At 42.0% G+C, this 15,957-nt stretch overlaps 2 protein-coding genes across 5 annotated transcripts in view; both read left to right on the forward strand.

The window, feature by feature from the left end:
- Positions 1-15,957, forward strand: part of alg6 (ALG6 alpha-1,3-glucosyltransferase) — a 406,699-nt gene that overhangs the window by 38,316 nt on the left and 352,426 nt on the right. The gene's annotated exons all lie outside the window — the stretch shown is intronic.
- Positions 1-15,957, forward strand: part of efcab7 (EF-hand calcium binding domain 7) — a 37,726-nt gene that overhangs the window by 2,986 nt on the left and 18,783 nt on the right. For 2 of the 4 annotated variants that reach the window (XM_063201801.1, XM_063201800.1), the window contains 9 exons: positions 1,500-1,621; positions 5,754-5,895; positions 6,339-6,448; positions 7,193-7,359; positions 7,982-8,115; positions 9,298-9,446; positions 10,497-10,706; positions 12,000-12,107; positions 13,266-14,275. In XM_063201801.1, coding sequence (XP_063057871.1) covers positions 1,500-1,621; positions 5,754-5,895; positions 6,339-6,448; positions 7,193-7,359; positions 7,982-8,115; positions 9,298-9,446; positions 10,497-10,706; positions 12,000-12,107; positions 13,266-13,340 — 1,217 coding nt within the window. In that variant the 3' untranslated portion in view covers positions 13,341-14,275. Of the gene's footprint in view, positions 1-1,499; positions 1,622-5,753; positions 5,896-6,338; positions 6,449-7,192; positions 7,360-7,981; positions 8,116-9,297; positions 9,447-10,496; positions 10,707-11,999; positions 12,108-13,265; positions 14,276-15,957 lie in introns of those variants that run through there. The other 2 variants (XM_063201802.1, XM_063201803.1) reach the window with 2 other exon arrangements.

A 15,957-nucleotide genomic window follows, 5' to 3' on the forward strand; every position in this document is an offset into this window, starting at 1 on the left:
GTTCTGATTGGCAAATGCGGTTGCCATTAACTTTGTTGAACAGGTCTCTTCTGAAGTAGTTCTAATCACCTCAGTGGCCATTGTCCCGTGTTATCCTACAGTAAAGTTCTGAATTTTAGAGCAAATAAACACAAGTAGAGAGAGAACAAATAGGAAGGCAAGCAGGCGATATGGTTAGACAAAGTATGAAAAAATTGTGCTTGTAAAAGATGAATGGATAAGGCCAAACAAGGGAGGGAATCAGTATGATGCAGTAGGCACAGTGTAGGAGGAAAAAGGATGCAACCCCGTCAAAAAATGAAAGGATTGAAAAGGAGAGAAGAGAGTGTAGAGAGAGAGCAAGTGTACCACACACAGACAGACATGTTTGTATCCCAGTCAGTGTCTCGCCATGGCTCTCTGTGTGTTCATGTTATTGATTGGGGGGAGTCCCACATATGACCCAGAGGCACAAAGGGATTTGGAAATCATCTTCAGAAGAGCCTCTGCTAACCAGACCTGTGGCAAAATAAATAACCTTTCAGATAGTGTCTGGATTACCCCATTATACGCCACATCTTTGAGCTATTGATTTATCTCCCTTCATTGTTTTTCTCGCCAAAATCTCTTGGCTAGTGTCTCTGGCAACCGTGGAAAGAGCATGAACACTACCAGGCAATGCTGTTTGTCTGTCTGAAGGCATTTATGGTGTGATATCATGGGATATAGGCCTGTTCTTGCCTGCCGTTTGCCATTTACAAAGCAAAACTGCTTGCACTTTTCTGTCCCCAAGTTTTCTTCTCTCTAAATTAGAAGTTGCCTTTTGAAAGAATATCATATTGTGTTTCCCTTTTCGGTTGTTTGTTCCACAGACAGATATAAAATGGCATCCAATTAAACTCTGTTTGCCACTTCCCTCATCAGTCAACGCTGCTAGCATTGCGTCAATAGTTTGTTTCAATTAGGGGAGAGAAATGAGTTGTGTGTAAGTTAATGAATTGGAAGGTGTGTGATTGTGGGTTTTAATTAAAATGCTGCATCTGAAGAATGGCCTTTTGGATTGAAAGACTGCTCTTGGTACCGCCTTCCTAATTGAATTCTTTTGGCCTTAATCAGTGCTTGTATTCATGTATTTCCAGGTATTTTAACACTGCGTGTGTGTGTGTGTGTGTGTGTGTGTGTGTGTGTGTGTGTGTGTGTGTGTGTGTGTGTGTGTGTGTGTGTGTGTGTGTGTGTGTGTGTGTGTGTGTGTGTGTGTGTGTGTGTGTGTGTGTGTGTGTGTGTGTGTGTGTGTGCACGTGGGCAAATGCACACATGGGCAAATGCATACCTGTGTGTGTGTGTATGTGTTTGTTGTCATATGCATGTGCATATGCTTGTGTGTGTGTGTGTGTGTGTGTGTGTGTGTGTGTGTGTGTGTGTGTGTGTGTGTGTGTGTGTGTGTGTGTGTGTGTGTGTGTGTGTGTGTGTGTGTGTGTGTGTGTGTGTGTGTGTGTGTGTGTGTGTGTGTGTGTTTACAGACAGCCGCTCTTCTTCGCGACCGTCATCAGCTCGCAGTCGTCGTTCCTCTGTCTCTTCGTCCATTGCCATGGCAGCCAGCAGCAGCAGAAGCACCAAACCTCTGGAGCCCAAACTCCTTCAGGTACTGAACACTACCACAGCACTAACCGTCGTATGGCGAGGTTGTACATTTTCATACCCCCTATTATATCTGGCCTTACAGTATGTGTTTTATACACTACAGAAAATTCAAGAATGAACTTGACATCTTATGACTTACCTTTCGAGAGGTCCTGCCAGGGCAGTCAGAAATTCAGCAGCAAAGCACCAAATCACCAAATACATATACATGAAAGGCATGCATGTGCAAAGAAACATTTCGACCCTACATTTCATCTGTTTTTAGCAGGACAAACTGGATTGAGAAAGTATGAGTCCTGAAGTTCAAAGCAAAGAAACTCAAGAGAAAGAACAATCTCTTGGCGGGGAATGCATTGGCCACGGTGTAGTACGGGGGCGTTGCCTGAGGACACGAGTGGATGGAAAATTAACTCCCTTGCGTGGTCATTGGTCAGTGGGTGCGATGGATGCCATTTTCGTACTCCCTTGCACATGGTCAGTGGGGGCGACACCATGATGGATAATTTGTGGCCAAGTAACGGCAGCTGTTGGTCAGCAGTAATTGCTGGGGGTAATTAAGGACAGCTGACAGACATTCACGCTGTCCTATGACCTGTTCCACAGTGAATAACATTTCCGTACTCCCCTCGCCATCATTTCCTACTACGCTGTTATGACGTGAGTAAGCCCTCTTGTCTCAATTCTCTTTGGTTCAAAGTGTCAGATGTTCCTTCTGCATGTGTTCCTTAACAAAGGTGATTCCACTAATTGTGGTAATAAGGATCAGCTGGTTCATTGAATTGGCTTGAACAAATATGTGATAGTTCAGGGTTTTTACTTTCTGAACCTAGGATGTCTGCCCCTGGTTTTAGCACAATGAGCACATTTACATGCAAGGAATCTTTCGATTGTAAGCGGAATGATGGCAGTATTTGGTTTTGCACAACTCATGTAAACTCTTAAAGGAGCACTCCTGCCAATTTCAATATGCTGTTGTATTGCTCACGCTACCCTTAACTTGTCAGTACCCGGTGATGCTGCATTTTTTGGCTCAGCCCTTTGCGAGATATGAGCTATTCTAATGGGGGCAGCTCTTACATTTAAAAAAATCTTAACATTGGCCTACTCCAAATATTTTCCCAAAAGGTATCGCTGTTTGCTAGTTGTCTGCTGATGTTGCATAACCTTTTGGATATTTTTTTTTTTTTTATGGAATGTAAACAAACACCTGCCCCCATTACAATGACCAGGATCTCGGAAAAGGCTGAAGAAAAGACTGAGCATTACAACTGCATGTTGTAATAGGCTGGAGTTATCCTTTAACTCATCCCTGTGGCCGCGTTCCGAGAATATTCCAATTGCAGATTGCTGTTCAGTCACATGTAATCGGAACATTCCAGAACTTGTTTCAAAATTGAATACTGACAATATTCCGTTTGAAACCGGAATACTCAGTCTGTGCATGTCAGTCTTCAGTCTATTTTCCACAAGAAATGTTGTCCTCACACTGCCCTGTCATGTGTCACAAAGATAGGCCCCATTAGATGAACATGGCAACTCCTGGACACACGCAGACAAGACGTTCCAGGTTGAACTGTGACAGTAACCGTCCTGTTACCGTCCTCGGCTCTGTTGTTTCTGAGGGCTTTCTTTGTGGCAAATTTACACCAAGTCGATGTGGCGTAGAGTGTGTTCATCGATTCCTGGCTCTTTGTTTGCCCTCCTTTTGACTTAACCTCCTCTGGTTTGCTTTACGCCCCCCCACCACACCCACCCACACACACACACACAGACACACACACACAGACACACACACACACACACACACACACACACACACACACACAATCACACACAAAATAAATAACAGCCAACCGCCTCCATCCCGAAAGACGGCGGGGATGGAGAAAGAGCCAGACGTCGTAGAGAGACGGGAGAGAGTGGGTTGGCTGCTGCTGACATGGTGCGGCGTTGTATGAAGTATGAGCGTGCCGAGATTACTGCCACAAAGTTCTGTTTGCCACAGCTCCAGGCCTTGGGCTAGTAATTGGGAAATGATTTCGCTGGTGGGGGTCGAGCGAGACAGAGCACTTCCCCACATCACATCATCCCCCCTCTTCCTGCCTCCCAGCATCTTCTATCCCACCCCACCCCACCCCACCTCCCCCTCTCTGTAAATCAGCGGGAGGGGGTCGGAGAGGGTGACATGGCTGGGTATTAGCCCTGGCCGGCTGACCTCTCTCCCAGGGACCCTCCATCAGCGATGTAGGGTAGGGTAGGGTGGGGGCAGGGAAACCAACAGGGTGGGGAAAAGGGGTCAGCTGTCCCTTGCCCAGAGTGAAGGGAGGCCCCAGAATTGGGTTCTCATTACATTGGGTGTATTGGGTGGGTGGACCGATTCAGATGACTTTGTCCTGGGCCCAGCCAAAGCTGTCAGCGGCCCTGGGTGGTGGCAGAGGGGGGCACTGGACACACAGCCTGGGGGGGGTTTCGGGCGACGCTCTCTCTCTCTCCATTTCTGGGGCTGGACAAACCTGGAGAGATGGCCGTGTTATGGTTTGATGGTTTTTGATCCTGTGTGTGCACATTTCACAAGACGACATAAAAAACCAAGGCAGGAGGAAATGGCCTCTACTTGGAGACGTTGTTGTCACGTCGGAAACACATTTAGTTTGGGGGGTCTTTGTTTAACTTGGTGATTTACGGATCGGCCTTTAGGAAAGATGTATTAAAAAAAAAGGCTGTTGTGTGGGCCCGTCATTTCTTTTCGGGAATGGAATGGGTCTCGAAGGGCTTGAGAGACCGGGCCTCTCCGTTGCACTTCTCTGTTGTACTTCGAGACTGACCATTCAAAGTCCCCGTTGTCTTTAATATATCTGTTTTAATGGTGCCGCAAAAGACAGCTTTATAATGGCAATAACAAGTGGAAAAATATTTTGATGAAAATGTTGGATCCGGTTGTAAATCACCGCAATGTACTGTTGCTTGTGTTTCCTTGTAACAATGTGTTTTGGGGTTTTGATTATACCGTATTTCACATTGTATTTAATGAAATGAAAAAACCTACGCTCAGTTCATTGACATTAATGCCTTGTGCAATACATGTCTATGTTTCACTAGTTCACTGCACTGGGAGCAGAAGGGTGGAACAGGTTCTTAAGTGACTTTGGAAGTTAGGCTTTGCAAGATGGGGTCGTCTCTCTGTTGTTTTGATATCAGTTTTAAACGACGTCACCACAGCACCACACTGTGGATGTCAAAGAGAATGACCCAGCCATTCTGATCTCTCTCATGTTAAACTCAGCCACAGCATTTTCTTTTATAGGCCGTCATTAAACGTTAATGAATATTTTGACTAGATTTATGATTAGTTTGATACTAATGGTACATTTTTATTGTAATATTAATCTAATAAGGTCATGATTTTTACATGGCCCTATCAGAATTTATGTTGAATAATCCTTTCTCTTGCTCCTCTCAGCAGTAGTAGTGTGGACAAAAAAAATAGATCCAAATGAGCCAATCACGTTTTGTCTGTTTGTGCTAAACTGGGTCGGCTTCTTATTTAGTTATCCTTTTGGAGTATGATGACAAACATGAATGTTGTTCTGTTGAGGTACCTTTTCCATTTCAGCACCAACATGGTGTTACTGTGAACATGTGGATCTTGATTTTACAATTTTATTGCTTATTCAGTTACACATTTAAGTGCTTGTCATTTTAGGGAGGGGTTGGTGGTTTCTTGGGTTTTCCCCCTTCAACTGCCCCTTCACCCCCCTTCAGTTTTTTTCAGGATTTGTGGTATTGTATTGTATAGCAGTTCTTGCTAGTCAAAAGATATGATATGATATGATATGATATGATAATCTCAATCCAGATTATCTTCCTCTATGTATAGTATACAATACAGTACAAATATACATACAGTGCATTGTATAATATTTATGAAATATTTATTCATGAAATGTTCATTAAATATATGCAATATGTGGGTGGTCCTGTGTCAGTGAGTGTCTATTTAAATCTGTCCTGTTGTATGGAGTGCTCTCTCCAAAAATGCAACAACAAAATGTTAAAAAGGTTGTACAAACTGTTATACTAATGGTAATGGTTTTCTGTATACTTAGTGACATGTATGTTTGATTTTTCTATAGGAGTTCCACCATAGCCATTTGAAGGGTTGTTTTTTCCTGGAGGAGGATGGAAGCATAGTGTCTCTTCAGTACCGCCTTCACGTTCCCCAGACCACCACTGTTTACATCACCATACAACCACTGAACCTCAATCAAAACCAGGGTATGCATGCACTCTCTAGTCTATTGTGAAGACTGCTTAGTAAATTATGTATTGATGACATAAATACTGCTTTTGATATATTAACTGTCACATTTTCTGTCCTCTTTCATAGTTGCAAACACATAGTGATAATGACATGATCCACTGAAGTTCAATATGAGTTTGAGCACATGCTGTATACTGATGTTGTATACTGTATCAATTAGCTGAATCTAATTTAATCAGATTACTTTCATTGATGTACTCTTCATATCACAAACAATACAATAAAGACAGAATGTCTGGCAAAAGTTGGAAATCTTAGTATCATGTATAATCATGCTGTCTTCCTATACACGGTTCATTCTTATACTAAAGCTGATTTTAGTTGGAAATTTGTAGAAGATGTATTGTGCACTGCTAGAAATGGCAGTCACCCACTCTTGCTTGTGTTTCCATTGTAGACAAGTCATCTCCCTGGATGTCCGTGGACACGGCTCTGTTCGTGGTCACTGCTGGAGAAGGGAAGGAGGACTCAAATGTTGTGTGCATTACTGAGCAGCGTGACAAAGAGGTTAGTCTGTTTTGGCATCAAATATATTGTGTCGCTTGGTCTAAGAATCTGAAATTTAAGAAAGACGGTCTCAATCCTCACCTGAGAATAGTAGCCGCATGGCTGAAACGTGTACTTGAAATTACTGTAACTGGTGTCTCCTTTGTCCTGAAACTTCTGTGAAGTTCAATTATTCTTGAGGCAGACTGATTTGTCCTTCTTACCCCTCACAAGCTTTAACTGTCCTGTGCCAATGAACAGCAAAACAAACTTGGGCAATCAGTATGCCAATACCATACTTACTTTGCATACATTTTTCTTTTTTTCTCTCATTCTACCAGATGTGGTCATTGTGCCATGGACAGAATCCTAATTTAAACGGTACATGTGATTATTTTCTTTAGAATGGTGAACTGGTCATTCATTGTAAAATGTCTTTTTATCTGGAAGCATGTTGTAAAGAAGGAAGTATGTTAGTAGCACAGAGATCATTTAGAGCGACGATGAGTCCAACGGATACTGTAAAACCCCATGTGAAACCAGGCAGACAGTCAATGAAACCCACTGACAAAAAAACAAAAGGCAAACTTAAAGCTTTTTTTTTTATTATTGCATTTTTTTACTTTTCAGTACACAGAAGTGTGATGGATTTACCGGTACAAACTTCCAATCAAGTCATCCTGCCAATAGTCATTTCCTGTACTGCCCTCTTGTGGTTGCTAATGGTACTGTCTTCTCTGCCTTCTTTCTCTCTCTCTCTCTCAGCAGAAGTTTGTGTGGAAGGGCCAGCTGGCGGAGGGCACCTACTACCTGCTGCCCTTCAGCACCGGCTGCCGGCTGGTGCCCAGCAGGAGGTCAGAGGGCACAGAGGCTGCAGAGCTGGTCTTCAGGAACCAGGACACAGGAGAACTGGAACTCACCGGAGAGTTCAGGTACTAAACTGTGGGGCAGCCATGGCACAATAGTTAAGAGAGCTGGTCTTTAGATCAGAGTTCAAAGGTTCAAATCCCACCCTTACCAGCATCTTCATCCATTGCTGAAGTGCCCTTGAGCATGGCACCTAACCCCACATTGATCCATGGCCCGTAACCAGTGCCCTGTACCTAAGTAACTGTGAATTGCTTTGGATTAAAAAAGTGTCAGCTAAGTGTATTGTAATAATAATAATAATTTAATAATACTACATCTCAGCTGTAAAGTGCAGGTGATATACTGTACTTAATTCTCATATGACGCGTGTGCACACACACAAACACTTCAATTAAGAAGCTCAGTTAGGATTTCAGGTAAACGTCCTAGAGAGCAAGCAGCAAGACAGCACTCCAAAAGTATGTAACTAGTGTGTGGCACTCACTATGATATAGTAACTGTACTGTTAGTACTGTTTTTTGAAGCCTGGGTTCTGTTAAGGTACCACACTGATACAACTTTATGTACATGTTTTGATACAGCCACTAAAGTGACAATTTTCTTGAATACTAATTGCCCTTATCCACCCATTTGTCCAAGTCCTCAAAACAGACATGCGGTCATTGTTGCTCTGATGTTCCACAGGTCTGCGCTGTCAGACATATTTGATGTGATTGACCTGGATGGCAACGGTCTACTGAGCCTGGAGGAGTATAACCTGTTTGAGGAAAGAACCAGCGGAGAGAAGTGCGATGAGGACGCCTGGACTGTCTGCAAAGGTTGGTGTTGGGCCAGCTGATAGAGACAAGGATTGGATTAGAAACTGAAACTGTTCCCGAACAATATAGCATATGTACTCCGTACTCCTTTGTTACGATCAGCTGATTCTGAGCTGATTGGATGAAATGCATGGCCTTTTTAAAAAATATATGTTTTTTTTTTTTTTGGTGACAACACAGTCTATCTACCTCAGTAGGTACAGTGTAATAACTGGTGTATAATGTTCTTATGTTGTACTTACACCAATATACTTCTACTTTTACTTTTGACACCTCTGCACATGTATGACTCTTTTTTTTTTTTACATTCGGGAGGGAAGAGCAACCTGAATTTAGTCGAATGTTAGAGAAACTAAATTAATCCCAGACAGAAGAGAAGGTATTAGATATAAGGAATAATAATTACATTAGCTGTAATGTGGTGTTACCATTGACAGTATATATAATACTCTCAATGTGATTCCACATATTAAGTCTGTGTACTAGGGGCAGGTGATTTAATAGCGATTCGGTACTTGGCTGGAGAGTTGGGATGCAGCTGATTGATGGGTGGTGGAACTAAATTGTATTTTGGCCACTACATATACTGAACACTAGATGGCATGAGACTGCCACAGAGTAACTTACTTTTCAAAAATATGAAAAACTACTGTACTATACTACAGGTTGAGCAGAATTTGTTTTCTTACTGTATATCGTCCATTCTATGCCTATTTTCCAACACCAACCTGTATGAACATGGAAACATATTGGATTTAAGCACCCCAAGCTATGCACATTTGTAAAATAAGAGAGGGTATGAGCGAAGGAGCCCAGCACCCTGTATCCTATGGTCAAAAACCTTGTTTTCCTAAATTTCTGCACACAGTGTACATGGAATGGACACTCTCACTTTGCTGCTCTGTCATGAAAATAAGGGAATGCATGGGTGTGGGAATCTGTTGTGAATCTCCAAATCACAGCTACAGAAAGTTTGTTTGGCTATGCTTTCTTGTTTTTACACTTTCAGCCTTTCTCGCAGTGACATTAAACAAGTTCCATTTTGAAGGGAAGCATGTATACATTTTTATCGGTTTCAGGCAGAAAACAGAGGAGTTTCATAAATGAAATGCTATATCTGTTTATGCTATGAATTTAGCCACACTTTTGTTTGTTTGTTTTATTTCCCTCACCCACTCACAGAGAACTTTGAGACAAAGAAGAACATGCTGACCAGGCAGGGCTTCATGGAGCTGAACCTGATGGAGGCCAACGACCGTGAGGGAGACACCCGGGACCTGTGGATCACCCTAGAGGCCATGGGCTACAACAGGGCCCTGGAGATGGTGGGGGTGAGGAACCCAATGTTACAGACACCACATCCACTAATGTTTGTGTACAGCCTAGGTGGAAGTGAGGAAACCAACTGAATTTACACAGTGGTGTAGTCTACGTAGAACGCAGGTATACGGAGTATACCCACTTCTAAATTTTAGGGGCTTCAGTATACCCACTTAAAATTGATTGATCCATTGTTTTGAATAGCACAAATATATACAGTATACCCACCTCAAAAAATACTCGAATAGACAGTATACCCACTTCAAAAAAGTAGACTACAGAAACCTCATCCACTAGTGTTTGTGTTGCACAGCCAAGGCACAAGATTATTCACTTTCATATTACATTACATGACATTAAGACAATTCTTTCAAACCACATCCAAAGCAACTTTTTTCCTTGTCATCTAAACGATTAGACGCATAGTTCACTCTCATTAAAACTTGCTCCTTCAAATGTACTTGTGGATGTGATCCATTGTAGTATCAGGAATTCCAAACCACCTGATTTCATGAGTTCTTTTGATGACTTATTAGTAGCTATGCTCTGAGCCATGATCCTTCCATGATCTCTTCATGATCATGAGCTCTTACTATCGTGCGATATCTCTACGAGTTTGGTGTGATATCTCTATGTGTCCAGTATTTTGCAGCCGAAATGTGTTCTGTGAGTGTATTGTTAATGTTAACAATGAGCTCTGCCACTGCAACATACTTGGACATTAAAACAACACATCAGACCCACATGCAGGCCAGGCGTGGCTGCAGTTTCCTCCCCAGTTGTATCAACGTACATTACAGTTTTGATACTGCAGTACAACACATGCTTTTCTTGTGAATCTCTTGCTTGTCTTGTACATTAAACTTTCACTGTTGATAAATGTCACGAAGAACAAAGAGCCTGTTGGTGGTGCAAAAGGTGTTTGTTTGTACTGATTTGAAAAGTGTTATTACCATATGCCGGTTATGTGCGGCCCAATTTAAGTTCTTGGTCTGGAAATGTGGCCCTCATTAAATTCTTCAATTGAATAGCCCTCCCTCCCTCCCTATATCCCCCACCAGGCCTGTCCGTTCATCACTGACGTGTACTGCGAGGACGTGAAGCCCATTCTGCAGCCGGTGAATCTGGAGTCCGGAGCCAAAATGCTCAACACGGCATTGCAGCGCTCCATCGTCAGCCGAGGGGAGGGGCGGCCCATCAAGGGTCACGAAGGCGTCACCGTGTACACGTGCAGAGGGGAGAGCAGGATCTCCTCCCTCATCGCCAACAAGGTACCTCAGCTGACCTCACCACCACCACCACATACTGTACTTAGCCAGCCTCTGACTGCACTGTGGGAGATAGGGCGAGAAAAAATACTTTACTCAACCCCTGCTGTGTTACTTCTTCAAATTGAATATTAGTATGATCATATTATCATACCATGATCATTTTCATTATGCACTAGTGGTGTGGATCGGCACTGCCCTCACGATCCGATTTGATCACGATTCGGGAGGTAGCGATTCGATACTATGCAATCCGATCCGATCCGATTGAATTCTGCAATGCATTGCAATGCATTACATTTCTACTGAAAGCAAAGCAAATGTTTAATCAGTCATGATGAGGCAATACAAGTAGTCAGATACTGAGCAGCAATTTATTGGCTGTTTTCTGTATCAGTCTGTGTCAGTCTGTATCAGTCTTGCAATGTTTTGAAGTGCTTTTATTTAATTTAACATTCATTTGCTGCGGAAATATACATGGAACTTAAAAAAATTGCCGGATCGATTCTGGAAATTGCCGGATCGATTCTGGATTGTCCATGCCCCGCATTGCATTGCATCGCCGAATCGATCATTGTTGACGCCACTATTATGCACTGTATTGTGTTAAAGAGTTGGCACAGACTGGAATTCACATTAGGTTCACATAAAGACAGCTGAGCCATGAGCTGTCTGAGCTGTGTTTATGTACATATTTAGTTGTTGGTAGGAGTATGGGTAGTAGTTACTGTATAATAGTTGACTTTTGGTCAGAAGTCAAAATACAAATTTAAATCATTATCGTAAGTAAAAACCTGTACAAAATCTTTTGGCTGTGCTACTGTCAATGAAAACCGCTTTTCTGTTTTATGTATGTACATTGTACATAATATGTAGTGCCTATGCTAATGATGATTACTTGTGTTACATTATTAACATATGGCAACTTTCAAAGTGTGAAGCCCAGATTTGTGGTAGTTCTTTGCTTTACAGTAAAATGGAATGTGAAACAGAAGGCTTTTTGCTTTTATTTGAAACCAACTCACTCTAAGTTTCTAACAGCTTGCAGAGCTACTAAATTAGTTCAGCCTTACTTATCATGCTGTTGCTGTTCTGTTCCACATGGCAACACTAGTCACACTTCTGAGAATGCCTTTCTGTTCACGCAGGAATGACCATCCGATAGTCTACTGCTGCTAACTTGTTTACCCATAATGCAACATAGCTATGCCAAAGCTATGGTGCTCTATGAATTCAAATCTGATGAGCATGGCTTGTTGCTACAGGTTGTTATTGGGTTTTTTTTTTTTCTCGCAGACCAATCAGAAAGTGGTGGTGCAAGTGAACAATGAGCAGAGCAAGAACTGTGTCAGCAGCAGGGGCATGAATGTGTTTGCGGTGGAGGTGCCTGCCAGGACCAAAATAGTAAGTCATTCAAAGCATTCATAGACACACAGTCACACACACACACACACACACACACACTCAAGGAATTAGTTGAATGTAAAAAAAATAAAAATAATAATAAATAAAAAAAAGGAAAATACTCAAGTCTGTTCATCAGAAGCACTGAGTTAGAAGTAGTTTGGCCTGTGATCAACACAAATATCAATTAGCGGCCGGCTACACAATGCGGGGGAATGTCCAACTCAACATAGACACTTGTTGCATTCTGTGAACTCGAACTGGACCTACCGTACTGTATTTTGTGAAGAGGAGCCATCACCATTGTCCCTGCCATCGAACAATAACCGTGAGGACCACAAACAACCTCACTCCCAGTCCCACACGTGAAAGACAATCAATCTACTCATCCAAAAATGTTGATGTGAAATGGAGGTTGGAAACACTTTATTTGAACTGAGCTGCAATTTCAGTGTACTTACTCAATAGATACAGTGTAATAACTGTTTAATAAGATGTAAATACAACTGTAGTACATGTTATTACATCGTATTTACGATGTGTATTTTTGTGTATCTACATACGAATGGTGCCTTTGCCTCCCTGGAAGAATTCATCGCTTTGGTCATTCTGGTCATTATTGTTATTATGGTATGTAGATACATAAAATATATGGTGTAAGTACATGTACTACAGCTGTACTTGGATGTTATTGCACCAGTTAATCCACTGTACCTAATGAGTAAGTACACTGTAATTACAGCCGCATTAAAATGAAGTGTCACCTGGCAGTTTTAGTTGTATTGGAAATGTCTGACTCTAGCTTTGGCCGTAGAGGAGGTCGTCCGGTGTTTTCCCAATGTGGCCACCTTGAGAACAAACACCTACCCTCTTGATACAGAAAGTCTTGTCAGCTATTGCTTTTGGTGTTTTTGATGTCATACTTCATATAAAACTACACAACATGACAATCACATGGGTCGATCACGACAGCGGCTAACTCCCCACCCACCTTAATGGGTGACTAATGAATGTTCTGCGGGAAACACTGTCGGCATCTGTCAACTGCAAGACCACAGACCAAACCAATAAACATCACATGACATCATTAATATCACCCGTCCACAGCTCTTCTGGACTGCGAGTTACATCAGCTTCTGATTGTCTTTTCTGTTTCAGATTTGTCAACATGTAATGCCTGTGAATGAGAAACTGGAGTGGATCTACAGCTGTGTGGAGAGTGTCATATGCTAAGCATCTCATTCCCATCTCCTCAACTGATTGGCAGCCTCATGTAAGGTGCATATTAAGCCTCCATCCATACTCTTTACCGACTGGGAAACACTTTGCTGTTTTTATGAAAAAGCGTTATTTTAGACATTCTTCCTTGCCACATGACATTACTAATTGGTAATTTCCATTCTTGCTATAAGAAAGCTATCATTAGAAAGGTGGAATCAAAGATTTTCATACGGTAACCAAGATAAAGCATACTAACATGTTACCAATTCAAAGTAGGATCAATTCTGGTCCCCTAAATGGCCGTGACTTTTCCATTGAACTCGATTCATTCTGAATCCCTGTTCGACCAGGGTCATCCATTTCAATTTTCAAGAAGCTTGGTGAAGGCTCTTCTATCTCGATACAGTTTTCCATCTCATTTTCAAAGTCACTTTGATAAAAGTGTCTGCTAAATGTAATGTAATGGAACTTTTTATTCAAATGCACACTACGCTCAGGCGCTGTTTGCTGGCCGGAAGCCATTCTACTTTATTGATTGTTAACATTCAAATTACGTCGGTTTACAGTTTTGTTTTGTTTTTTTGTTTCTGAAGGGATTGGATTGACCCCTCAGTTGTAATAGCCTGAATGATGTTTATCTTTGAGTTTTGTAATATGGTATTTGTGCCTCATTACTTGCTGTCAATGTAGTTTTCTTTTCTTGTATTCATTGTATTTATCATGAACTGATCTGCACAACCCAAACTCAAACGCCATGCTTTTTACTTTGAGAGGGCTCCCTCCACTTTGATTTTTATCAATGTATCTAATTAGATTGTAATTGAAAGTGTACTAATTATGTACTGTGGTGGATTGAACATACAGTACATGTAATGTGACGCCTCTTTTCCATCATTGCTCAGTTATCACTTTATTTAATTGAATAAACAAACACAACTGTGATTTCATTGCACTACAAATTTGTGTTTGAAATCAGTGATTTGCAAACTGTGGGCCGCGGGGTAGGCCTTGAAATCATTGTCTAAAAATCTAAATAGTATTTGTTGTTGTTGATTATTTATTTGAGTTGTATTCTTCGTTGGCCATAGGTGGGCCCTGAACATTTGTGACAATTCCAATTGGGCCCCAAGTTGGAAAGTGCTGGGAACGCCTGCAGTAGACTGTGGTGCGTGTGGTGATTACATGTCAGGAAAGCCTTGTGCCCCCAGTGAACTCATCCACACAGACTGTATTGCTATTATTGTCTTGCCAGGGCTGTCTGTAGCATTGGTAGCTGCATGCATTTCCCTGGGTTGCCCACATGGGTTCTCAACTTCGTTCGCCCTTGACCTTTCAGAAGCGGAGGCAAGACTGACCTTCTATATATACCGAGAGGGCAATTATTTTACCCTATGACCTTCTCTACTGTAACTGTAGAGCGGCCCCTCTAAAGGTCGCATGGTGACAGTCACGGTATTAAACCCACAGACTAGCCTTCTGTTAAGCTTTCACTTCTACAGTCAGTAGGACTAACGCAACAGTCTATGGATCAACTCTTACTTCTAACTTATAATTGGGGCCCATTGCCCAATGACTGGGAGTGTGCTGTCCGAGAGAGGATTGCCTCATTCCTTCCATGCAGGCCATTGCAGCATATCAAATCTCTGAATCTTCAGGTGGTTAGGTGTTATCAGTGTTTTCAGGTGAAGAGTAACAATAACTGGTCATGTCCTCACAGCAGAGCTTCGGCCTAGACCTTGAATAGTAAACTTGTGAGAGTTTAAACAAGCTGTGACACAATCACCAAACAGAGCTGCCCCAGTACCCTGTTCTGTCCCTTTCCACTAGGAGGGGGTCCCATGGGAGAGCTTGCCTGCCTCTGACTTCATATTACAGCTTGACACCCTTTCACTACCACACCACACCATATTCAGACACTGAACTGCAATGAACTCGAAGTGGTGATATTAAACGTGAAAGAACCCCTATTTAGATATTTCAGGGGGATACTACTACACCAGGGGTCAGGAACCTTTTTGGTGGAGAGAGCCATAAACGCCTAATTTTAAAAAATAAATTTTCATGAGAGCCATACCATTTTAAAAACACTACATACGATCAAAAGCATGTATTTCAATTAAGATCAACAATTTTAGAGTGTACTGTCAAGTTATTGCTTTTATTGATAACAGGTAAGTATAGGGTTGCCAACTGTCAACTTCATTATGGTGAAGGTCTGGGAGAATTTTGTATTTTTTAGATGTAATTTCCTGCATTTTAACACTTTTTAACCTTCCTTGTCCCGTTTCAATTCAATATGGAACCCATATTTTTATTTATAAATACAGGACGATTCCGTAGTTCAAGGGATGGTTGGCAACCCTAGATAAGTAAGAGCCATATACAGTTCCCAAAAGAGCCACATGTGGCTCTAGAGCCATAGGTTCCTGACCCCTGTACTACACACTGCTAAAGATAACGCCATAGTGTAACGCCATAGTGTGACTGAGAGAAGCACAATGAACTATTATTGATTGAGTGTAATAGGGTGGTTGTGGCACCACAATCCCACACTATCCCTATCAGCTTGAACATGAACCCCAGAAAAGACTGGCCCTCATCACTTGCACTGTACCTTTAAGTGACAAGG

Source organism: Engraulis encrasicolus, chromosome 6 (genome assembly GCF_034702125.1).
Source record: "Engraulis encrasicolus isolate BLACKSEA-1 chromosome 6, IST_EnEncr_1.0, whole genome shotgun sequence".
NCBI lineage: Eukaryota > Metazoa > Chordata > Actinopteri > Clupeiformes > Engraulidae > Engraulis > Engraulis encrasicolus.